General features: G+C 32.9%; 1 protein-coding gene across 2 annotated transcripts; it reads left to right on the forward strand.

Moving 5' to 3' along the window:
- Positions 1–3,339: 3,339 nt before the first annotated feature.
- LOC118199709 (zinc finger protein 593) lies at positions 3,340–25,239 on the forward strand. 2 transcript variants are annotated; one of them, XM_035371622.2, is made up of 3 exons: positions 3,348–3,598; positions 5,766–5,828; positions 25,028–25,239. In XM_035371622.2, exons 1-3 carry the CDS (start codon positions 3,405–3,407, stop codon positions 25,146–25,148), a joined length of 378 nt encoding a protein of 125 aa, XP_035227513.1. In that variant the 5' UTR covers positions 3,348–3,404; the 3' UTR covers positions 25,149–25,239. The 2 variants fall into 2 exon arrangements, with proteins under 2 accessions (XP_085669865.1, XP_035227513.1); XM_085813739.1 differs by lacking the exon at positions 5,766–5,828 and having other exon boundaries at positions 3,340–3,598.

Raw genomic sequence — 25,239 nt, forward strand, 5'->3', positions numbered from 1 at the left:
ATACCTCGTGTTTCGACTCTTATCTGAAAACACATATAATCCACAAATAACTTATTAACTTTTTTATTTAAATTTAATAACTTTATTTTCTTATAGAAAATTCTCAGGATCTTTTCAGTTATAGGATAACACGCGCAAAACAATTTTCTCTATACAAATATATGCGCTAGTAAGAAAATGCACTTTCGACAGCAGCTCATGTCTATGATGGTACAATTTTTCTAAACATAAGAAATTTGTTGCTTAAATTCATTTTTTTCATTAAACAAAAAACCAAATAGAATGACACATTATTAAAAATGTTTTATTCACATTCTGAAAACAAGAACATTGCTATAAAAGCAAAGGAAAAAAAAAAGGAACAGCATATTTCATTTAACGAGAGCCAACTTTGGCGCAAAAATTTTAAAGACAAAATATTTTAAGCATGTTATATAGTAATCGTTTGGTTTATTTGATTGTGGCAAAGCACTCGAGGGTTATTTTACATAAGGGGAAGGATGCTTTCGTATATGACTTTCTAAGGGAAACCGGCTTGTGTACACGTGACAAATGAGAAAAACACGGAAGCATCAATGCACCTAGCCCTTTCGCCGTGATTCGAACCCCGTATAGAACTAGCAGTGTTCCGTTGTGGTCTAGCTTGGGTAACGGAAAAGAGCAAAATCTCATAATAGACGCAAAATGATGGCCTGTATAATACGAAATTATTGCCGTTTCAATAGTATAAATTGACTTTCGCGAGATTGTATTTTATTTTATTTAGCTCATGATAACTTAACACAAGGACTATTAATATAATTGTAGTTTGACCCGGATTGAAACCCCTGTGACTGGCTCACCACGTGGGTGTTTTCGTGAATTTACCTATATGTAACACAAATACAAGATAGTTTTCCTTCGAAAGTCTTTCACGAAACATACTTTCTTTAGACAGATCGCCCTTTGCGTGTTTTATCATAATCTAGCAAACCAAACTAAACCTAATCCCAAGCGAGCACTAGTACTCAGAGGAGATTTCGTGAAAGACTTTTTAAATGAGATTGGCTTATTATGCAGCAAAAATCCTCGAAAACTGCCAGGTAGAGAGCGCATTCGGCGGGGTCTAAACTCGCTTCAAACTGCCAATTTCTACTAGGTCGCTGCGGGCTTTTGTTGAATCTTTATCAAAAAGTTTTGCAAAGTAATCGCGAACACACAGTTATTGGTCTTTAATTTGATTTGGTTTTATGTGACTAAGGCAAAGCCTCGAGGGCTATCTGCCTAAGAGGAGGGATGCCTTCGTGGAGGACTTTCCAATGGACACTGGCTCGTATACACGTTACACTTGGCGTAAACCATTAAAACTCCCATGCAGCCAGCTCGTTTACAGGGTTCGAACCTCAGACCGAACTACAGCGACTTTACCGCTCGGCCGCTGGTGGGCCAAAATTATTGAATACCAACGGATTAATTAAGTTAGGAATTTAATAACTTTTATTTGTAGTGCTGCTATCAGCATTGACATTTGGAGATGGGTTTTTTAATGTAATTAATTTAATTCGTTAGCTAATTGTTCCTATGACTAATTTTTTGTGTGCAGTATATGTAACCCTTTCATACACTAACTGTTTTACTTAACTTACACTCCGTTAATTTTATGCGATTTTACACAGGTAGATTTCTTTCCAAAAAACGCGTACTTTTTCCCCTAGATTTTAAAACTATTTTGTATTTCAAATCTTAATAATAACATTTTTAAAAATAAATATTTCTAGAAATTCTTTCAGCATATGAATTTATTCGATTTAATTGAACTTTTCGAGTAGAATATCTTCCTTTCGACATCCAAGACATTTTTATATGTCAGTTCGCGTTTATAAGGAACACACAAGCACATATACGAACACAAAAATCAGGCATACCGAAAGCACAGTTTTAACATTTCAAAATGCAAAAAGGAAAAATATACCATTAAAAACACCCGCACTTGAAATAAGAGAACAAACAAGATAGGTGTTTGCAACATTTTATATTTTATCCTGTTCTTGACAAATCAGAAATTGTAGTCAACTTTTAATACATTGTATAATATATGATTTATTAAAAAGTACGTCTTACGTTACAATTTTTACTTTTTTCTGTTTCTTCTAAATTTCGGTAATGTACTATAACAATGAGCGATTCTGTTTGACTTTCATTTGTATAAATAACCACATGGCAAACTGTTGTAAAAAGATTCACAAGCTTGCAGTCGTCGGAAAGATAATGCACACCTGCTGTATGACAGTGATTCTTCACTCTCAGGACCCTTCCATAAAGTGTACTTTTCAAACAGACTTCACGCCCTATTAAGACCTTTGTGTCAACTGACAGCTGCCTGCAGAAAGGTAGGGGAAGGAAGACCTGATCGCATCGTCTAAACACGTCTTAAGCAATTTTCGCGAAATTCGGGCTTCGTGTATACACGTCTTAAACATTTTTCGTGCGATTTGAAATTCGTGTAAACACGTGTTAAGCATTTTTAAAGGAAAATCCGAAAACATTTAAACACGTCTTAAGCAGTTAAAGGGTTAACAATGCGTAAGGGCATTGACCGGAGGAACCCTGTTCTTCAACTCTTTAAGAAGTCTTTTAACGTCTCTTTAACAAGGGACATCTTTTCTCGGCAGCCACACGCGACTACACTTTATTCTTAATCGCTTCTTAAAATACGATCTCTGTGTGTGTGTGTCTTTCTACTCGCTAAACGAGTTACTTTCCACCCCCCTAAGGGGCTGCTCTTATCTGACTTTTAAACGTCGCGTTGAATAGCGACCAAAACAACTTCTCTTTCATCAGCTGTTACTCTGACTTGCTTCTAGAACCCGGCTAACGAGTCCCGCCGCCTATTTCGCCCAGCTACCCCGAGTGAGTGCAAGTTCACTGAACTCGCGCTAGCTCTTTTCATCCGGACTGCTTGTTCTAGAGATTTTTATTTTATTGTTGATATCAAGAATCAAGGAAATGTAGTGCACCTTTTTTATTCGTTTCAAATTTTCATGAATGATGACTGTCCTATCAAAATTGAATTCTGGCCCTTTTTAGACACGAAATTTAATTAAAAAGACCTTCTATGAGTTTTTACCTTTTTTATCTCATGCGGAAGGCATTCTCTGAAAAGCTTTTATATTTAATAATTTAGTCCTCAAAATTTTTCCCGTATTAGATGAACCCCTCTTTTGATGCAATTTTTTTTTTTTTTTTTTTTTTTTTTTTTTTTTTTATCTCTGATGATTTGGAGTTAAAGGCCTAGCCTACCGCACTCCGTTTCCTTGATCCTTGATGCATTTTTTCTGTCCCAACTGACAGAAAGACTTTTAATCTAGGTGCAAGACAAGTCTTCCGTGTAGTTTGTTTTCAATGTGTGTTGTGCACGTGTGAATATGACACGTTATTCGCGTAAAAAAGGTAATCATGGGTATTCAGCTAAACGAAAACAGATTAAAATCAAAAGAAAGACTAAAGATCTGGATGAAATCAATGATGATATGCAACCAAAACGGGCCGAAGAGCTATTAAATCAAGAAGTTGATGTCGATTTGCCTGGTTGTGGGCAATATTATTGCCTTCATTGTGCGTAAGTATTACATTCTGTAATGAAATGAACGTACCTGGCATCACAATTTATTCACAAAACTTCATTACCTGATAAATTATTTTATTGCTCTAAGAAACCGTTAAAATAAACATATAGTCCATTACCTTTTAAGTAATTTCCTTATTTCTACAGCAAAAGAATGGATATCTAAGAACATTCTATAACATTAATGTTTAACTTTTAATGCTGAACTTCATGAATAATACTTACATCGTTTGTTTATTGAACTATATAAGTAATATGGGGGTCATCATTGATTTGTTGGAATAATAATTAACAAAATAATACAATGGGGCAGGGGGTAAAGTGCAGAATCGCCCACTTATTTTTGTTTGGCGCTTTTTACAAGATTAAGAAGAATTAGATTTTTGTCAGTTTTCTTTGAAGTGGATAAAAACAAGGGAGTGCGCCATGCCATTTTTGTGCAATTCTAAGATGTTTTTTTAAGTGAAAATAGGTCGATGTGTACATGGCTACCGAGTATGTGCAATTCTTAAACGTGCCAAGCAGTAGGGGGTTCTGCACTTAGGAAAAGCAGTTGTTCTTGTATGAATATTTGGTTGATCTTTACATTATGGTAACTTGGCGTTTTTTTGGCAAAAATTTGGCGACCAACTCTCCTAAAGCAACCCTCTATTTTTTTTCCCCGCCGCCAAGACATGTTTCTTTTCTTTTTATCTACTGAATACTTCTTCCAACAATCTACTAGCCGAATTACACTTATGCTAGAAATTTTATCTAACAAAACTGCTTAATCATGACAAATATTCACTGCAAAATTGGGAAAAAGTGCACAATAACATACTCCTTACGCGTTTTTCAAAATAACACATACACATAAACCATGTACACGCCGACTTATTTTTACTTAAAAAAACATCCCAGACTTGCACAAAAATGGCATTGCGCACACTCTTCACTATATCCATGTACACTGCTTTTTTCTCATAAATTAGAAAAATTTCACGAAAATACATGACAATTTTCTCAATCTTTCAACCCGGTAAAAAGAACATATATGAAATTACCTGATCGCGAAAAAGTAATGAACATTTCCACATATAAAATAAATAAAATATCCAAAAACTTTTACCTCTAAATCATCTATTACATTATACACGTGACGAACGAATTCATACCGCAACCATTACAAATACTTAGTGTCAGATATTTAAATTATTTCCATGCACGTTTACTTCAACTAAAACGTATACCAAATTCCTACAAACATAAAATTCACAAAATAACTATCATTTAATTAAAATATAATTAAATTCAAAAACACTACTTAAAATATAAATGAGCACATACATTAAATTAATACATACATAAATACCCATTTCGAATTCACTTTAGTTACGGCCATGGGATCCAAAAATTCACGAACACTGTTTCACACAACACAGAATAAAGCCAAATGCAAAATTTCCAGATATTTTCCCGATTTCCCCCCTTTTCCGATTAAAGAACCGTAATTCGTCCATTAATATCACATGACATATCCCATGATCTCTCATTTCCCTCACACAAAATAATGCATAATCGGAACTGAGTACTGCTCACATTATTACCAAAGTGCCAGGTAGTAACTTTTATCGCCTCCAAAATGTCGCCAAACTACCAGTTACCATATTGTAAAGATCAACCGAATATTTCAACCATAAAATTTAATATCACACATAAATTCCCCCCCCCTTTTTTTTTTTTTTCACAATTACTTGCTCATGTTTTAAATTGTATTTTTTAAAATAGACTTAAAAGAAAGGTAAAAGTACTATATTTAAGGGTCCCCCTGGCAATTTTTGATGGTATATGGATATTGACATTGTGCAATTCTTTGACTTGTTATTTTGACTTTGTGTAGCGACAAATTTTGGAATAACAAGTCAAGGAATTGTACAAACTCGGTATCCATGTACATATTGACCTATTTTCACTTCAAAAAGCAGCACAGAATTGTACAAACTAGGCATTGCATTGCCCTTGACTTTATCCTTGTACATGTCAACCAATTTTCAAAAGAATAGTTTTGTAATTATGGGATATATATTTGATATATATATATAAAAATAGCCTATTAATATAGTTATAATAAATGTGTATTTTGTTTCGTTAGAAATAAAACTTTATTTTTTTTTATTTTTAGAAGATACTTTATTGACAGCCATGCTTTAAAAGAACATTTTCGTACTAAGGTTCATAAAAGAAGGTAAATATTGCATTCTGATTTCATCCTTTAGATGTAAGCAAAATAAAAATATTAAAAAAATTATCTAGAATTTAGCTATCCAAATTTGTGTGTAATTATCTTCTAGTTGTAGTATATCATTAGGTAAATGTAACTTTACTTGCATATGGGTCTGAACTATCGTATATTCCGATGTACAACATGCACTTTCGAAAAACAATTTACGGGTGTGTGTTATATGTCGGGTATAAAAATGATAGACTTAAAAATAAGGAATGAGCATTTAAAGAAAAATTGGACTTCTATATGTACCTAAATGCTGTTTATTTAAAAGGAATGACATACCTTATAACTTAAAAGTTTTCATAACATGAAAGGTTCATCATATTCATCTGTTATATCTTCAGGCACATCATTGAATTCTGTTTTATTTTCACAATCACTGTTGCTTTGATCTGTAAATAGATAATCATTTTCCATTCCATCTAGATTGTTAGATATACTGCACTTTTTAGTTGATCTTTGAATTATGGTAACTTGGCGAAAATTTGGCGACTGACTCTGCTACAGCAAATCTCTGTTTTTTTTCTCCGCCATTTTGTCTTCACGAAGTAAAGACATGTTTCTTTTCTTTTTATTTACTCAACACTTTTTCCAACAATCTACTAGCCGAATTACACTTATGCTAGAAATTTTATGTAACAAAACTGCTTAATCATGACAAATATTAACTGCAAAATTGGGAAAAAGTGCACAATCACAAACTCCTTGCGTGTTTTTCAGAATAGCACATACACATGAACCATTTACACGTCGACTTATTTTTACTTTAAAAAATATCCCATAATTGCACAAAAACGTCATTGCACACACTCTTAACTTTATCCATCTACACTGCTATTTTCTCATAAATTACAAAAATTCCTGCACGAAAATGCAGGAAAATTTTCTTAATCTTTAAACTCGGTAAAAAGCACATATATGGAATTACCTGATCGCGAAAAAGTATATACCCTTTCCAAGGTATTATATCTATTATATTATAAACATCACCAACGAATTTCTACCTCTAACATTAAAAATGGTTACAAATACTTAGTGTCAAATATTTAAATTATTTCCGTGCACGTTTACTTCAACTGAAACGTAAACCAAATTGCTACAAACATAAAATTTACAAAATAACTATCATTTAATTAAAATATCACTAAACCATGTACACGTCGACTTATTTTTGCTTAAAAAAACATCCCAGAATTGCACAAAAATGGCATTGCGCACACTCTTCACTATATCCATGTACACTGCTTTTTTCTCATAAATTAGAAAAATTTCACGAAAATGCATGAAAATACTCAATGTATACTACTCGAACGTATTCCAAAATGCTACAAACATATAACTCACAAAATCACGATCATTAAATAAAAATATAATTAAATTAAAAAACACTACTTAAAATATAAATAAGCACATACATTAAATTAATAAAAATTAGATTACAATCCTAATTACTTTAAACTAAATCATTGCTAATAACAATTTTCCAATAATACCATATTAATTTATTTACTCCTTACATTTAGAACAATGCATAAAAATAATATCCTGAAATGATTAAAAATACTAACTTACCTAATCTTCTTCAGAATCTTCATTACGTGGCACTCACACTTCCCTACAGAAAGAGTTCCAATCGGCTGCAGTACTACTGCTAATTTCTAAATCCGAAATCCAGTAGTCAACTGGCAGTCTATTCACCAAGTAATAAGAAATTAATAAAATTTCACCCATACTCAAACTACTTTCAGCAAACCACGTACCCTTCCTTACACTCCATTTCACAAAATGTTTATTTTTACCAGATTTCTTGCACCGGCATTTAAACTTATCTGTAACATCCTTCCTTTTACACAATCTCAACTTATTATTATTATCAGATAAACACATTAAAAATTTAGAATTCACTTTACATAGCGCCATGCAATCCGAAAATTAATCAACACTATTTCACACAACACACAATGAAGCTTAATACAAAATAATTTTTCCAAATTTACCGCCTTTTCCGATTAAAGAACTGTAATTCGTCCATTAATGTCACATGACATATCTCATGATCTCTAATTTCCCTCACACAAAATAATGTGTAATCGGAACTGAGTACTTCTCACATTATTACCAAAGTTCTAGGTAGTAACCTTTGTCGCCTCCAAAATGTCGCCAAACTACCTGTTACCATATTCCAAAGATCAGCCCACTTTTTAAATGACTTTTAAATTATATTGGTTTTAATTTCATTCCATGCTTTCATTGTCCACTTACACGCTATTTCTAAACTGGCATGATGTATTAGGCCGTTTTTTGTAAGTGTTTTTTCACCTTCTAACATCCTCATATTCTACTGTCGTTTTAAATTTTCTTTGATTGGTTTATTAATACACACATCTTAAGGCTGAACTAATGGTGTTAATCTGCCTAGAATAACTCCCCTGTCTGTATTACACTGTCAATAATATCTTTGTATTATCTGTTAAATGTGATCTGAACATGTCCCAGACTAAAAGAATTTCTGGATTCTTTAAGGCAAAAGGATGCTTTTGCCAAGCATTTATTACCCACAGTTTCACATTGTTTTTGTCCATCTATCCTTTCTTATGAATGAAAATACCATTTTTGAAATACCATTTTGGGGTGGTCTTTCTTTTAAAAATGACTATTGGTTTTTGAACCATCCGCCAAGCAAAGCACTACAGTAAAGTGAGATCTTTTATGGCCTGTTGTTTTTATATGAACCTTTTTGCTCTTTTCAAACATCAATTGTTTTATTTCAATCATATCAAACATTACTGGAGTTTCATCCATGTTTCCAATATGTGACAGTAAATACTTTTTTTGCCTTCTAAGTCAATAACATACGTCTGGAAAGTAATCAATTTATTATCCATATCTTTCAGAAGCTTTTATGGAACTTTTTTTTTTTTTTTTTCTGATGCAACTAAATTTCTGTATGCCATGAATCTACTGCATCGAAAAGTTTTCACTTTCATTTGCATTTTATTTAAGGCAAATAAACAAACATATACTGTTTCTTAATATAAATAATCCATTCTGATGCTTTTCTATGACCCAGTTCACAACACTTTCTTCTGGGAAAGGCTATTTTGTTACACTTTTATGCAAGGCACATTTATTATTTGGCATATTAATTATTGTGATTTCATTTTTCTGCCACCCACATATGGAACCTTCACAAATATAAAATTTCCTTGCTGCAGCACGATTTCCATTTTCTTTCACAGAATGAATGGCTTTGTATTTGAAACCAGCACTGTGTTGTTTCTTTTCGCGGGAGCCATATTTACTACTAAAAGGAACACTGGATAAACTGTATTTCAACTAAAATGCACATTACTAAAGCCTTCAATTTTCACTTCAAAATTACAGCTTCAAATGACTACAGAAAGAGAAAAAACATCAATTCCATGAATTCATTCAGGTTGGAAGTACATTCTTACTCCAAATTATATCCCCCTTTTCTTGAAACTCTACAATAGCATTCTTTTGGTCATTTGCATTGAATAAAATCTACCCTCTCTGCAAGAATATTTATTCCCTCAAACCCGCACACATAATGTTCTCCTCATCACTTGTCATTTTGGCATACCATTGTTCAAAAGGGTAGGGCAAATCTTCGAATAAGTCATCAGAAAATCGAGTTACCAGAGATTGTCGTACTTAAGTTCCTTCATGAAAAATTAGGTGCATGTTATACGGCAAATATACATAACAATTAGAAAATGTAGCTTGAAATTATAGAGGCGTGCTATACACCAGTGCATTATATGCCAGAAAATACGGTATCTTATATTCAATTGACTTATTGTACAGCTAATTTTTTATTTATACAGATGTTCAGGCCAGCATCATCTTGTACTTGCACATCTGTATATAAACTTTGCCTTCCTTGAAATTTTAATAGTTTGCTGTTGAATGATAAATTAATGTTTATTGTACATGCTGTGTTTTTATATGAGGGCTGATTGCAACACAGTCTGATACAATTGTGCACATCTGAGTGCCATATATATAGCTTAGGCTAGTAGATATGTGATTTCTGAATATAACTGAACTTTGAAAAGCAAATATATGGGAAGATGGACAGTTCAGATGAAATTACAAACATCAAGCATGCAGTTCTGAATAGCAAATCAAAAAATAGTTTATTTTATGCTTTTCAGTTATTCATTAAATGCTTGAAAAGGAGTAATTCATGTAAGGAATTCAAATTTAAAAAATAAAGAAAAAGAAGACTTGCAGAATCATCCAATTTTGGATACGAAAACCAATTTCAAAACTTTTAAATCAGTCTGTGTAATTTGGTAAGCAAAAGAAAAATATTTTAAGAGTAAAAATTTTAGGAAAGGGATAAATCATAACTCTCAAACTATTTCTCTGATTCTTTAATATGTTATCTGTCAGCAAGATCAACTGCCTTTTTTTTATTATTATTATCTACGTTAATAACACAGCACTTGATGTTTTTCCTAATACTCATAGTGAAAAGCAGAAATGAAAACATAATGTGAAAAGGAATAATTATGATTTACTGATACATTAGATACCTTTAAATACCTAGGTTTCCTGATCGAAAAGAAGCTTACCTGGGTCTCACATTTAACTGCAATTACGGACAAGACAAGCATACTCCTCAACAACTTAAGCTGAAGAGTTGACTTAAAATGGAACCTTAAGGGACGACTAATAAAAAATTTATATATCAGAGGAATAGAGCAGATGGTATTGTATGCCTGTGAAATATGGATGACGGGAATAGTACGAGTGAACCAAAAGCACCTACAAAGGATAATATTATTAAAGCTAACTTAAGCTTTCACAACGACGCCAACAACTGCTCTTTAAGTTCTAGCAGGAACCCTGCCTCTAGACTTGAAAGCAAAAGATGAAAAATGTATATACAAGATCGTACACCACAAGGATTATAGCAGACTTTTCGACACTGAATTAGGTGACTTTAACATCGAACCTAAAGTTTACACCCATTCAGTACACCCGGCAAGAGTGAAAAACACCTACTGGTCAAAGACATTGCCAACAGGACGCTCCCTAAAGGTATTTACAGATGGTTCAAAGATTTATAATAGAGTCGACATAGCCTTTGTCACATTCAATAATAATGAACCGTTACATCATGCAGCCAAAAGACTAAGTGACCATGCAACTGTCTTCCAGGCAGAATCAAAAGCTCTCAAAGATGCCGCTTTTGGGGCTGGCCAATTCAAGAATAAAGATATGTATTTTTACACGGACAGTATGAGCGCCCTTCAAAGCTTAAACAAAATAGGACAAATACCGCTGCACATCTCAGCCCTAAAAGAAGTACCAGCTACCCTTAAATTGAATTGGCGAAGAAAACAGAATCCACCTACAATGGATAAGAGGTCATCAAGGCACCACCGGGAACGAGGTCATGGACCGAGCAGCCAAAGAGGCCACTCTGCATTCTAACATCGACAGTCAAGTACCTCTTTAAAAGATCGCAGCCAAATCAAAGATTCATTCTTTACTCCTGGACTATTGGCAACAACGATGGGACACAGCCGAGACAGGCCGGTTCACTTATTCCATCTTCACTAAAAAGATTCAAGTCAGACTTCTATAGCCTGCAGGGGTTAATGAACCATTGGTGCTTCCCGAGCTACTTTAGCAGATTTCTGCAACGTAGCCTTAGATGTGCCTGTGGAGTCACCACAGCAAGATGCAAACGCCAACCACTACCTGACGTCGTGCCCACTGACGAAAGATCTTCGACAACGCCACTTTTCCACCTTAGGACCAGACCCAAGCCTGGAGGCAATCTTCAAAGATTATTATGGACAAAGAGGTACCCGAGCCATCATAAAATATGTTAACGACCATCAAAATGAGATATGTGTAAGCAGCTAATCCCAGGTCAGACATCTGACGTATGTAATTGACAGCCTGCCAAATCAGACTCTGTATATATTGTACATAGACTACTAACCTTATTTAAATCTTAACTACTATCAGCTCAATGTATAACTTAACAATTAATTAACTCCTTATTCATATGTAACCCGTTTTAATATATTGTAATTTTCGTTCTAATTAATAAAGTAAGCTGAAAAGAAAGGCAGCTGAATGAAAACGCAACGACTGTTGGATTTCAAAAGAATGTAGTTTGTATTTTGTACTTAATTTCCTTTAATTTTTTACTTAAATTATACTTATAATTTTACAATACTTATTACTTTTACATTTTGGCCACTAATAAGTGTTGTTAGTTTAGTTTCTTAGAAGTGGCAACAAAACAATTCATAGAATTAGGAAAATATGTTTCTGCAGTTAGTTAGGTTTATTGAAGATGAATTATATGTTAAATACCTGAGTGATGTTTTATTAAATAAATGAATACTTTAGAATATAGTAGTCTCTTAGAATCCGTGATACACTGGTAGCTTAATAGTTTATTTTGACGCGTAAGTGAACATTTTATTGGTACCCTCGGCGGGACATAAGAGACGTTAGTTTGGAAGTATAAAAATGGAAGCTAAAGAAGCTATTAAACTTGAAAGGATTCACAGAGCTGCTTTTACAAAATCCATCAATTTTTTAGAAGGAATTTTAAAGAAAAGTGAGATAAATTCTCCTGAATTACAGTCAGAGCTTAATGTTTTTGTTTCGAAAGTTAAACGTTTGGAAGATATGCACGTACGTTATCTTAGCACACTGTCCGGAAACGAAATTGAAGCAGAATTCGATGTTATTGAAGATTATCGTGACAAGGCCGTTAGAATTGAAACTAAAGTGAAAGATATTCTTCAGAATCTACAAAATGTAAGTACTTCAAATTTAATTTTGAATGAATCTGTTAATGAGAATGTATGTAAACATACATTTAAACTTCCAAAGCTTGAATTACCAAAAATTTGATGGAGAAATTAAGGAATGGTTATTTTTGTCAGTTTGAAAAAAATTGACAAAGATATTACGATTTCTGATAGTGATAAATTTCAATATTTATTACAAGCGACTGTTGAGAGTTCGTGTGCAAGGGAGGTTATAGAAAGTTTTCCCCCTACATCTGCTAATTATCCCAAGGCCATAGAACATTTGAAGGCTCGTTTTGGTCAAAATGACTTGCAAGTGGAAGTTTATGTGAGAGAATCTTTGAAATTAGCCCTGAAAAATACAAATTCTAGTAATTCGTGTAATAACTTGTGTGCATTATATGACAACTTGGAACAACAAGTTCGGGCTCTGGAAACTCTTGGCATCACTACAGATAAAAGTGCTGCATTACTTTATCCTTTAGTTGAATCTTGCTTGCCTGAGGATTTTTTAAGAGCCTATCAAAGAAGTGCCTAAATGTACCTTCTGCCTTAAATGGACCATAAATTAAAGAACTCCAGTCTATTAATATACCATTTTATGACACTGAAGATTCATCGGGACCTATTGATCTTTTAATTGGTGCAGATGTGGCTGGTCGACGTTTCACCGACAGGAAAAGAGTACTTTCTAGTGGTATTGTAGCCATAGAAACTTACCTGGGCTGGACATTAGTTGGTAAAACACCAGTGAATGTTGAAAGGGAAGATACGGCGATGACGATTGTAGATTGTAACAGTGTTTGTGAAAGATGCCAATGTTTTTCCTTAGACATCTTAGGAATATCTGATCCAGTCGAAGTAAAATCACGAAAGGAAAAGGAATTTCTTCCTAAGAAATATTTTCAAGAGACTCTACGAATTAAGGATGATGGGCAGTACGAAGTTGCCTTACCGTGAAAAGACGATCATTTGCCTCTCCCAACCAACAAAGATATAGCGATAAGAAGACTTGAAGTCTCAACAAAAAGGCTGAATTCAGAAAAATTATTTGGTACCTATGATGATGTCTTTAAGTAATGGAGAATAATAGATGCTGTCTCAGATGTGCATGTTTCATACCAGCACTTTGTTCCTCACCGACCTGTAGTCAAGGAACATGGCACTACCAAAGTATGTCCAGTGTTCAATGCGTCTGATAGGCAAATTGGATCTCTATCTTTGAATCAGTGTCTAGAATCCGGTCCCAATTTATTAGAACTAATTCCAAGTCTCCTTCTGAGATTTAGAGAATTTAAATATGGTGTTATTTCAGATATTGAAAAGGCCTTTTTGCAAGTGAGCGTTCGCCGGTAGAATGAAACTATTTGAGATTCTTCTGGTGGAATGATGGCGACTGTAAAGAAATTAAGGTAATGCAACACAACAGATTGGTCTTTGGTGTAAAGAGCAGCCCTTTTCTTTTGGGAGCAGTTTTAGATTATCATTTGGGAAAATATTTTAATGATGCCAGATATAATCAAGATTATGTTAAGATTCTTCTTTTGAGTTTCTGTGTTGATAATTTAGTAACAAGCTTAAATGATACATGTGATATATTACCCTGCATTGAGACGTCTCAAGCCATACTGAGTGAAGGAAAATTCAATTTGAGAAACTGGCAGTACACTAATGATAATGGTCCTCAACCATTTACTTCCATATTAGGACTTTTATGGGATAGAAAAAAGGATACGCTGATGATAAATCTGGACTGGTTAGACAGCTATAAATTTGAAACTTTGTCCAAAAGAATAATTCTTTGTGTGACTCATAAGGTGTTTGATCCAGTTGGTTTATTATGTCCTGTTTTGCTGATACCCAAATTCTTATTGCAAAAGATGTGGAAAGAAAACATACCTTGGGACTCTGAAGTCAATGCTATTATAAAAGAAGAATTTATGAGCTGGTTTTCAGAACTTCATTTGCTGAAGGAAGTGACCATATCACGGTGTTTTTCAATTGACCCAAGTAGACAAAACATTTCTCTGCATGCGTTTTGTTATGCTGGTCATTCGGCCTTTGCAGCACCTGTTTACATTCGTGTGGAAACATCGGAGAATGTCCAAGTTCATCTCTTAGCAGCCAAAGCTAGAGTGGCTTCTGTAAAACCCATGACTGTCCCTCGATTGGAGCTGATGGCTGCTGTGGTGGGAGCTCGTTTATGTGCATCTGTCGTGGAAGGGCTTCAATGGAAACATGTTGAACAGCATTATTAAACTGACACAACAGTTGTTTTAGGGTGGATTCAACATAAAGAATCCTGGACGGTATTTGTGAAGAACAGAGTGAATGAGATAAATAGAACGGATCCTCTTGCATGGAAACACCTTTTTGGGAGCCAGAATCCAGCTGATTTGCCTTCTCGAGGATGTTTGGGTAGACAACTGTTATCAAGCAAATGGTGGGAGGGACCCATTTGGTTGTTAGAACTTTCTTCTAATTGGCGCATCACAGAACAAAATTTTGATGAACATTCTATAGCTAAGGAAAAGAGAAAAAACAAAATCTGATGGTCATTCTTGTATCTGTTCTCTAAGTTACTCAAATACTTGTAGCTGCAAAACTTATGAAAAGAAAAATGGATGCAGACATTACGGATCAAGTTGGTATTATTATTATTTTTCAAGCTATGACAAAGTGATACTGTTGATTGCTTGGATAAAAAGATTTATCTTTAATTGTCTAAATGCAAAGTCTTCGCGAATTATTGGAGAGTTATTCTATGAAGAGGTCAAAAATGCAGAAAAGAAAGTCATATTATTAATACAAAATGAATACTTTTCTAATCATTTAAACAAAAGGAAATTATAATCTGGCAACATATAAGGACGAAGAAGAAATTATTAGACTGCGAACAAAAATTGCATTTCGGAAGGATACAGAAAACTTTAAACATCCTTTTGTTTTACCAGGAGAACATCAAGCTGTCAAAAGGTTAATTATAACAGAACACCAGAAGAACTCTCCTGCTGGTTCTCAAATATTGAGAACATTATTGGATTTTAAACGAGAAAAAGTCATTAGATACGCAAAGAGAAATTTAACAGCACTGATATCTGCATTACCAGAAAATCGCATAAAAGATGCATCTATTTTTGAAATTACTGCAACTGATATGGCTGGACCTGTGTATTTAAAAGGAGAAGCAAAGACTTGGATTTGCCTATATATGTGTGCTGTTTATAGAGCTGTCCATTTTGAGCTTAGTTCCTCACTGTCTACAAAGGCTTTTCTTCAGAGTTTCCGTTGGTTTATAACCCGCAGAGGCTGTCCTTCTGTAGTTTATTGTGACAACGGAAGCTACTTCGTTGGAGCATCAAATTGTTTGAAACTTGTTGATTGGAATATCATTGCTCAATACACCACCACTAGGAAAATTCAATGGTTTTTCAATCCCCCAACTGCCTTTTGGTGGGGCGGTTTTTGGGAGCGATTAGTTGGCTTAATGAAAGAAATTCTTAGAAGAGTTTTGGGGAAATCTCTGCTGTCTTTTGAAGAAATGACGACGGCATTGTGTGATTCGGAATTTGTTATTAACTCTCGTCCATTTACCTATGTGTCAGAAAATGAGTCTGAACTTGTTCCTTTATCTCCTAACTCATTTTTACAAGATTTCCGAAAGTCAGCCATTCCTGATTTGGATAAGATTGATCAGCATTGCCTCAACAAGAGATTAAAATATTATCAACAACTAATCACAGATATATGAAAAAGATTCAGATCTGAATACCTAGGACTTTTGATTCAAAGAAATGATCCGAAGAAGCATGAGCAAAGTATCAAACTTGGAGATGTAATTCTTGTTGGAAGTGATAATGTTAAATGTACTAAGTGGCCATTAGCTGTTGTTACTGAATTGTTACCTGGAAAAGACAATATCATTAGACTGGTACGATTGAAAACTACAAATGGGCAACTTTTACATCCCGTACAAAGAATTTTTCCTTTAGAACTTTCATGCAATTGGTTCGAAGATCTAAAAAGTGAAAGATTTGAACAAGGTAGAGTTGAAGAGTATTTAGTGGAAAACAGCCAAAAAGATATTAAATCTGTAAAAACCAGGAGTGGAAGAGAAGTAAGGCCTATCCAAAGACTAGACTTATAGACTCTATAAATGTTTGGACTTTAATTCAGTTCTTTGATATTTTTCCATTTAAGTTTTTCTTTAATATTTTTAATAGGTTAAGTTGTTTCCCAACAACTTAAGGAGGGAGGATGTTGGGTTTCAAAAGAATGTAGTTTATATTTTGACTTACTTTCCTTTAATTTTTTACTTAAATTACACTTATCATTTTACAATACTTATTACTTTTACTTTTTGGCCACTAATAATTGTTGTTAGTTTAGTTTCTTAGAAGTGGCAACAAAACATTTCATAGAATTAGGAAAATATGTATCTGCAGTTAGGTTTATTGAAGATGAATTATATATACCTGAGTAATGTTTTTTTTAATAAATGAATACTTTAGAATATAGTAGTCTCTTAGAATCCGTGATACGCTGGTAGCTTAATAGTTTATTTTGACGCGTAAGCGAACAACAACCAGAATGATTAGTACCAATCTGTAGTATCCAATGAAAGGCGAAGCAGGCTGTAATACTTATTATTATTATTACTGATACATTCACTCATTGAATAATAGCAATGCAGGAGAATGTAACTGGTGCTCTATAATAGTAGCTAAATGCAATCAATGTTTCAGAAAGAATGCTGTAGGTCACTTTGCACTTATATAAAAATACATAGTTTTCGACGTCACAAACAAAATTTGCATATTCCGTAATTTTTAAATGTTCTAATTTTTCTTTTTATCCTGTTGTGTTTCATTTTTATTAAAAACGTTGTCCATTATGTGGTTATTTCATACGGTACTCACAATATCCCCTAATTGTTTTGAGCAGTATAGTTGTATACTATGGCGATTTCCACAAATTCTTTTGAAAGGTAAAATACCTTTCTCTTCACAAAATAAATTTGGAAGAGATTCCAAACAGCATCATTTTCAACAGATGGAAGATTGAAAATACTGAAAATATTACATATTTGCAGTGGTGGCTCGTAATAAGCACTTATTTCCACTTATTATTATTTAATACAGTGTGCCCTTTAATTCTTTCTTTATACTTTTACAATACATAATCCTTAAGCTTAATGTCAGTAGCCATCCCCCACTTTGTGAAAAAGGTACGAAAGTCTTTGTTTGGAACTGCGCGCTTCACAGTTCCAGCAACGTGGTATTTGGCTGTTCTGCGCATGCGCACACAGAAACCAGCACGCGAGCCGGGTAGAGAGAAGAGCACTGTTGATCTTGCAGTGCCAAAATTCTGGAATGTTGCTGAAAACGTGATTTCTTTTTACTCCACGCGTGTGGTATTCCTCCACAAGGTGGCATTTCATCATACGAACCATAAACAGAGGTCATGAAAATTTGCAACTAATTAAAAAATTGTCTTACTGAAATTCAGTCAACATCAAATGCAGATCAAACTATTGCAAAAGCAACAGGAATTTTAAAATATCTAAATGATGATAATTTCAAGTTTTGGTTAGAGATTTTTTATCAGATACCTCATGTTGAAATAATATACAACTAAATGCAATCCAGAGAAATTAGTGTGTTTAAAGTTTTCAAAACTGCTATTTTAGAATAAAGAAACTCAAAGTACTGTAAGAATTTTTCAAAGACTCTGTTGGCAGAAGCTAAGAAAATATGTGACATTATACTATGTATTGATATAATGCACAGATATTCTTCCACTAAACACTTAGCAGCTGCTAAATTGTTTAACAAGAAATGCTTAATTTTAGAAATGACCATTCTACAGAAGAAATAATACTGACCACTGGAGCATATCCAATGATTGGCGAAGAAAAGCTTGAAACTGAACTAAAAGTATTTTATTGTAGGTCTGATATCCATGAATACTGCAAATTAATTGAGCTATTGAAATTTATCTTCGAAAATAATCTAGATGATGTTCTTGGTGAAATTACAAAACTGATAAAAATTCTCTTGAGAGTTCCCATGACTACATCAGAGGCAGAACGCTGCTTTTCAAAATTGAAAAGAATGAAAACTTTTCTAAAATGCACTAGGAATTCGGAAAGACTAAATGCGCTTGCATTGCTTTCAATAAAGAAAAATTTCCTCAGTTGTCATCCAGAGAACAAGGAGAAAATTATTGATCTTTTCGTGCAAATTAAATCAAGAGGAATGGATTTCATTTTTAAATGACTAGACAAAGATTGAACTGTAATAATTTTGGTTAAAGTAATTAAGAAATGTTTAATTTTTTTCTTGTAAGATTTAATGAAGTTTCAAAATAAATTTTCTTTTTATACATGTTTGTTTCCTTTTACATAATTTTAAAACAAATGTTAATTTTTTTTGGAACAGCAGCCCCACTAATTTTAGCCACGAGCCGCCACTGCATATTTGGCAATGAGAACTTGAGAAAATGTTCACTAGCTTAAAAAATATTAATGTGAAATGTAAACTACATGCGTACATACTGATTGGTAACTGTCTGTTTCTCCCTGGTGTTAAAATGTGCTAATTCTCATATCTTATCAAAGCTGCAACAACTGACAAGTATCCATTAATGTTTGTAAAGCAGTGCTGGAAATACAGTTAAAAAAAAAAAAAAAAAAAAAAAAAAAAACCTTGCATCAAGCAATTGAACTTTATCTTTGTGATTTCTTGAAGTGTCTTGCATAATTAAAAGCACTTGATATGGAGCTTATTGTATTATTTGAAATTTGCAGTATTATGCTAAACACAATAAAAAATAATTGAGAGATACAGGAGATAACATTTTATTGCAGTGGTTTAGTTGCTAGCTTGACAAATTGTTCAGATGTAGCTGACTAGTGCCATACCACATTTTAAACAGATATGCATAATACTAAAACAGAAGGTGACTTTATTATAATAGCTGCTAGTCTGCATAAATATGTGTGCTTACTTCTTGGCAAGTTTTTTTTTTTTTTTTAACAGATGTTTTTTAACATATGTGTATATTTTGGTACTAAATGATAAAATACACTAATTTCTACATTCATGACATATCAAACATTTTTATGTTCTTCATGTTATCTAGCCTATATGATTTATTTCTTGCTTATATATAAATAACCAAAATTCTTTTTAGCATAGTTATTGGGGAAAGTCTACATATAAGCAGAGTTGCACAGTTTAATGTTCAGTAAGCAAAAAAATAGGGGGGACGATTCTATATCTCCCGTTCTACTGGGCCGATTGATGAAATTCAAATGCGTTTTTCCATGTCTCGAGATCGCGACTTAGGATACGTATTAGATTTATATATAGCATTGTCCTAATATAGGTATTTGACACAAAATCAGACTTTTTCTGAAGTGACATGCCAATTTTTTCTATATTTTGATTCTAGGACTCAAATTAAGCCTAAATATTAAATTGTGTAAAATTTGGTGTGCAATTTACGGAGAAATTAAAAAATTTATATTGGCGCATTTTTTCAGTTTGTGCCAAGAATGATTCACTTGGCAAACTTTTTAATTTATAGCAACCTATTTTCCTTTCCTTTTTTTCATTGTATACGAGCAAAAAATGTCATTGTTCATTATTTCAAATAGTTTTAACAAAGTGCATAAACCATACTCGGCGTTATTATCACTTTCTCTATAAATATGCCAAATTTCAAAAGGCACCAATATATAAATTCTTGTGTATCTTCAGAAATTTGGAATCAAAAATTCCAAATTTTTGCACGTATGCTTAGAAATACATTTTCTTTAAGATGACAGTAAAAACTTTATAGGTTATAATTCAAAATCTTTTTTGAAAAATTTATAAAAATTATTTAAAAGTACAAATTTTAAAAATGGGCAAATTTTTCTTGGAATGAACCTAAATTACGAAATGTGAAAGGAAGAATCAAATAAGTTTAATAAAAAAGAGATACTAATAAATATATATCAATTAACATGGAGGAGCTGAAATTTTGAGAGCTAATTGCTTATAAACTATCGTATGATTTTTATAAAACTTGGCAGTTTGACATAATTTGAGACATAGAATAGAACTATGGAAAAAATTTTACATGTCATTTCAAGAAAAGTTCGATTTTGTGTCAAAATACCTATATTAGACCAATGCTATACATATTCTAAGTCACGCTTTTGAGACATGAAAAATGCAAGTTGCATTTCGTCAATCGGTCCAGTAGAACGGGAGACACAGAATTGTCCTTTTTTTTTTGGCACTGTGTATCAACACAATAACATATTTTAACTGTCAGCTATACATATAATGCTTATATTTTTATTCATGATGAAATTTTTTTTTAAATAGGAACATTGTAAAATTTAAAGGAAGAAATGTAGTTATTCAAGGAAATATACTTAACTATTTTATTTTAAATTAATAGTTATTTAAAGAGCAATGTTAAAAAAGGAAAGCATTAAGAATGTTCACCTGTACAAAGATTAAATTGGTTTGACAATTTATGTATAAAATTTTCATCTTTAGTATATTTTATGCTATTTTATACATAATATTTTAGATTTCCGCATTTAATTCTTTGATATCATTGTAGAGGTAGGACATTATAATTTAGATGTTCACATTATTTCTTACGAATTTTATATTTTTCTCTGAATGGGACATGTTTCATTCTGCATTAACATTGGTAATTAATGTATCTATGGAATTACTTTCCATAGATACATTAGTTCATTATACAGTTGAAAAAGCAAAATTTCTTAAATTAAGATCTGGTCTTCCTAAAATGTATGATTGTGAGTTTTTGCATTTGAGAAATTTTTAGCTCTCGGATATTTTTAAAATGTTTACTAAAATCTACATAGGTAAGGACATAAAAAGATGTAAGTTATAAAGATATTTGAGAGTGCAGTTTGGCAATTTTCCAGAATTTCAAAATGCTTATTTTTTGAGTCTCCGGCTCATTAATTTTTCAAATGAAAGTGCGAAACAATTGATAAATATATTTACACAGAGATTTAATTTGCATGCATTTCAAAAATTAAAATTCATCATAAAAAATCTAATGTGTACACCACATGACTTCCTTGTAAGGAATATTAAATTATACACACGTTTTCCTGCATTTCGTTTAAACTTATTTCATCGAATTTTGTTAAAGTTGTATTTCTCATTCAATTAATTCAGTTCTAAGTTCGCGACAAGGCAGAAATACATAAAAACTCAAAATATCTATATTAAATATTAAAAGAAATAGAAGAACATAAAACAACAAATATAGTTAAAACAATTTTAAAAACAATTTTCACACTTAAATTACAGTTTCTACGTAAAAACAAGCAATTCAGCCAGCGGGCAAGAAGGCAAATTTTTCGGTGAAAAAAAACTGAGTTTATTTTTGGTTTCACTTTGCAAAAAGATACTGAAGGTATAGAAACTGACTTAATTTGTTATGGATGCTATGCTGAGTAAATACATGGGATAATTTATTAATCCACAGTAATAAAAGAAGTTACTTTGTTGTTGTGAAGCTTAGTTTCTCTAGTTTGGCAACAAATCCAGCATTTTGTCAAGTTTCAAATGTAAACAAATATGGCTGCTGTGGTAAAAAAAAAAAAAAAAAAAAAAAAAAAAAAAAAATTAGCTGCACTAAAACAACTTTTAAATTGTTGATAATTATACAATTATAACATGCAGGTTAACAAAGGCATAAAAACTGTAACCGGAAGATAAGAACAACATAATTCAATCATTTTTAAAGCAAAAAATGCATAATTTACAAACATATAATGAATAAAGAAACTGAGCTCACTGAGCTGAGTAATGGAGTGGATATATATTTGTATACTTTTGCTGCGGCTGATTGCAACCAAAAAGGAAGATACACATCTGCATATTATAGCAGTCGTGCATACAAAATTTCAGTGATCTGAGGCTATTCATTTTTTAGTTGTGAGAGATACATATGGTATGTACAAATGCTATGAAAAAAAAAAAAAATCTTCTGAATCCATTTTAAATCAGTTTTATAAGTCATTTGGGGGAAAAGAGTCCTTTATTCTGTCCTTATGTACAGATGTCACTAAAAAACATCGGTAAATTGCATTCAATAGCGGTCAAAATAGATATTTTTGTTGAAATATGGACACGGAATATTTCATGATTACAATTCTTCCTTTACTAGTAGTAAAAATAGATGAAGTATACATTGGTCACAAAGTTTTTAGTTATTTCGAATAAAATTACTTCTTCAGAATTGTAATAATAAGGTTTAACAAACTTGACTGGCAAACCTTGTGTGTAGTAAGTTCGTGGACCACTAGTGTCTTTGTCAAGTAACATCCTAGCATATAAATTATTATTATTATTTGCATACAAGGAACCTTCCTGTGATCTTGTTCCACAGCATAGTTAAATTTACACGGTGACAGGCACACATTGAAGCAAGACTACAACCTGTGCATTCCCAAAAGTACATTAAGTATCCCCGGGACTGTTAAGCCGAATCCCAGTATCGATGGAGATCATCCCTGGAGCAGTCTGAGGGTCTCCCAGTCCTCTTTCCTCTACTATTAACCGTAGGGGTCTAGGAGTTTCATATTTACACTGGGGGAATGTGGTTGGCCTTGTATTTACCTGTTAAAGTATTTAATTATATAGTGACAGGTACAAGTAAAAGGTATGCCAGCACCTATATAGTGAGTGAGTTATTTTTGTACCTAGTTAAGTGTTGAGCTTCCACCCCCATTTTGGAAATCCGAGGAATAAAGTTGGAGGAGGTGTTGTCCAAGGGCCTCCTACCCTTTTCTCTGATCACCAACCTCTCGAGAGGATTTCAGCTTGCTGTGTATTTTGAGTGCCACTTTGCTGCACAGACACTATCCACTCACAAATATCCATGCATTCAGTAGGATAGCAATCAGTGCCACTAACTATTATTTCATGTGGATGGCATTATACAGTGTTAGGTACACAAATAGAAGTGGGTGGAATACCAAAATTTCACCATCGGTCACACAGATACATTTCTGTTCTGTAAGAGTTTTGAGGGAGAACACCGCTGGGGATGATCTGAAGATCTCTCATCCCTCTTCCCTTGCCAAAAATCACTTGAGAGCACTATTGGTTTCCTGTGTATTCTGTGTGCCGTGTTACTTACTACACAGACACGAAAATCCATGCCATCTCCGGGATTTGAACCCCATCTCATTGGTACAGCAATCAGCATCACAATCTACTATACAGTCTAAGCAGCTGTTTGTTATACAGTGATAGGTACAGGTGTAAGTAGAGGGGACACAGGTATTTACCTGTAGGTCCCTGTCTACTAACTAACCATATACGCCAGTGACTTATATCGCCCTAAATGGTACCTATGGTTCACCACACCTTACATTCAGCTGATTATGCTCTGTTTGCCCTGCCATCACCAGCAGTGTTATACAGTGGCACTGTGTTTTCTCTGCTAATCCTTGATCATAAGGTTGAAGTACAAAAGTGTTGAAAGACAAAAATTCTTTAGTATTCACAATTATGGCCTTGCATGAATTTACAAGATATATGCTGTCATGGTATATTCTATATATCATCTTATTTTCATAACCTGTCATTAAAATGCATTGCTTTTAACCATTGAATTAATTCCTAACATTGAGTAAAATTAATTGGCAGTTTAATTATGCATATGAAATATGATTTTTTACTTCCCGTAATAACGTGTTACTCTCAGAAATGCTGTATGTTTATTAGGAATTTTATACCCTATAGCAGATATGTTTTTAAATATGTCATTATAAGAATAGATTCACCAATGATGTGCATATTTTCAGTTAAAAATTTAAAATAATCCAAGACAGCTCTTGTAATCCAAATTTTTGCTGCAACAGTAAAAGAAAAATTTGCTTTTTTTTTGCATCTGTTTTTTCATCATGATTTAATTTTTAAGTAGTATTTGCTCTTCTGTCCAGTGAATGAACCATACCAGCAAAGCCATCTTAATCTAAATTTGTAATTTTTTGTCACATTGTTGTGACATTAGCATATACCTCTTTATCTCATACATTAACATTAATTAACCAAAGTTTTGAATCTGTTTCTATTCAGGTATTTTTCATTTTACAATCTAAGTTTTTAAACTAATGGTTTAACTATACAATCCATATATAAATTACTACATTTCTTAAATTTAGTAACAATATATAAATAATGTTAACCAAAATCCTATTGAGCAATAATAACTGTAATTTTTTTGAACCACAAATAAATATGTAAGTCATCAGTGTGAGTATTTTAGATGCATTGAAGTATACTTTTTTTATAGGCTCAAGGCTCTAGAAATGGAACCTTATTCTCAGAAAGAGGCTGAAGCTGCTGCAGGTTTAGGAAACTACATAGCACCAAAACGGAGAAAAGTAGAAACTCAAGAAACAAGTATACATTAGAAAAAGCAGATTCCTCACCAGATTATAATTCTTTATGTATAAAGAGAATATTTCTTGTCATTTTTGAATAAAACTTAAAAGTATATCTGTT

The sequence above is a fragment of the Stegodyphus dumicola genome, chromosome 3, assembly GCF_044657685.1.
Source record: "Stegodyphus dumicola isolate Sdum_Otavi_A_Nest chromosome 3, ASM4465768v1".
In the NCBI taxonomy this organism is placed as follows: domain Eukaryota; kingdom Metazoa; phylum Arthropoda; class Arachnida; order Araneae; family Eresidae; genus Stegodyphus; species Stegodyphus dumicola.

Coding starts and splice junctions, on each gene's coding strand:
- LOC118199709 (XM_035371622.2), top strand. CDS start 3,405: ATGACACGTTATTCGCGTAAAAAAGGTAATCATGGGTATTCAGCTAAA. Junction 3,599..5,765: donor TATTATTGCCTTCATTGTGC/GTAAGTATTACA, acceptor TTTTATTTTTAG/AAGATACTTTATTGACAGCC. Junction 5,829..25,027: donor ACTAAGGTTCATAAAAGAAG/GTAAATATTGCA, acceptor CTTTTTTTATAG/GCTCAAGGCTCTAGAAATGG.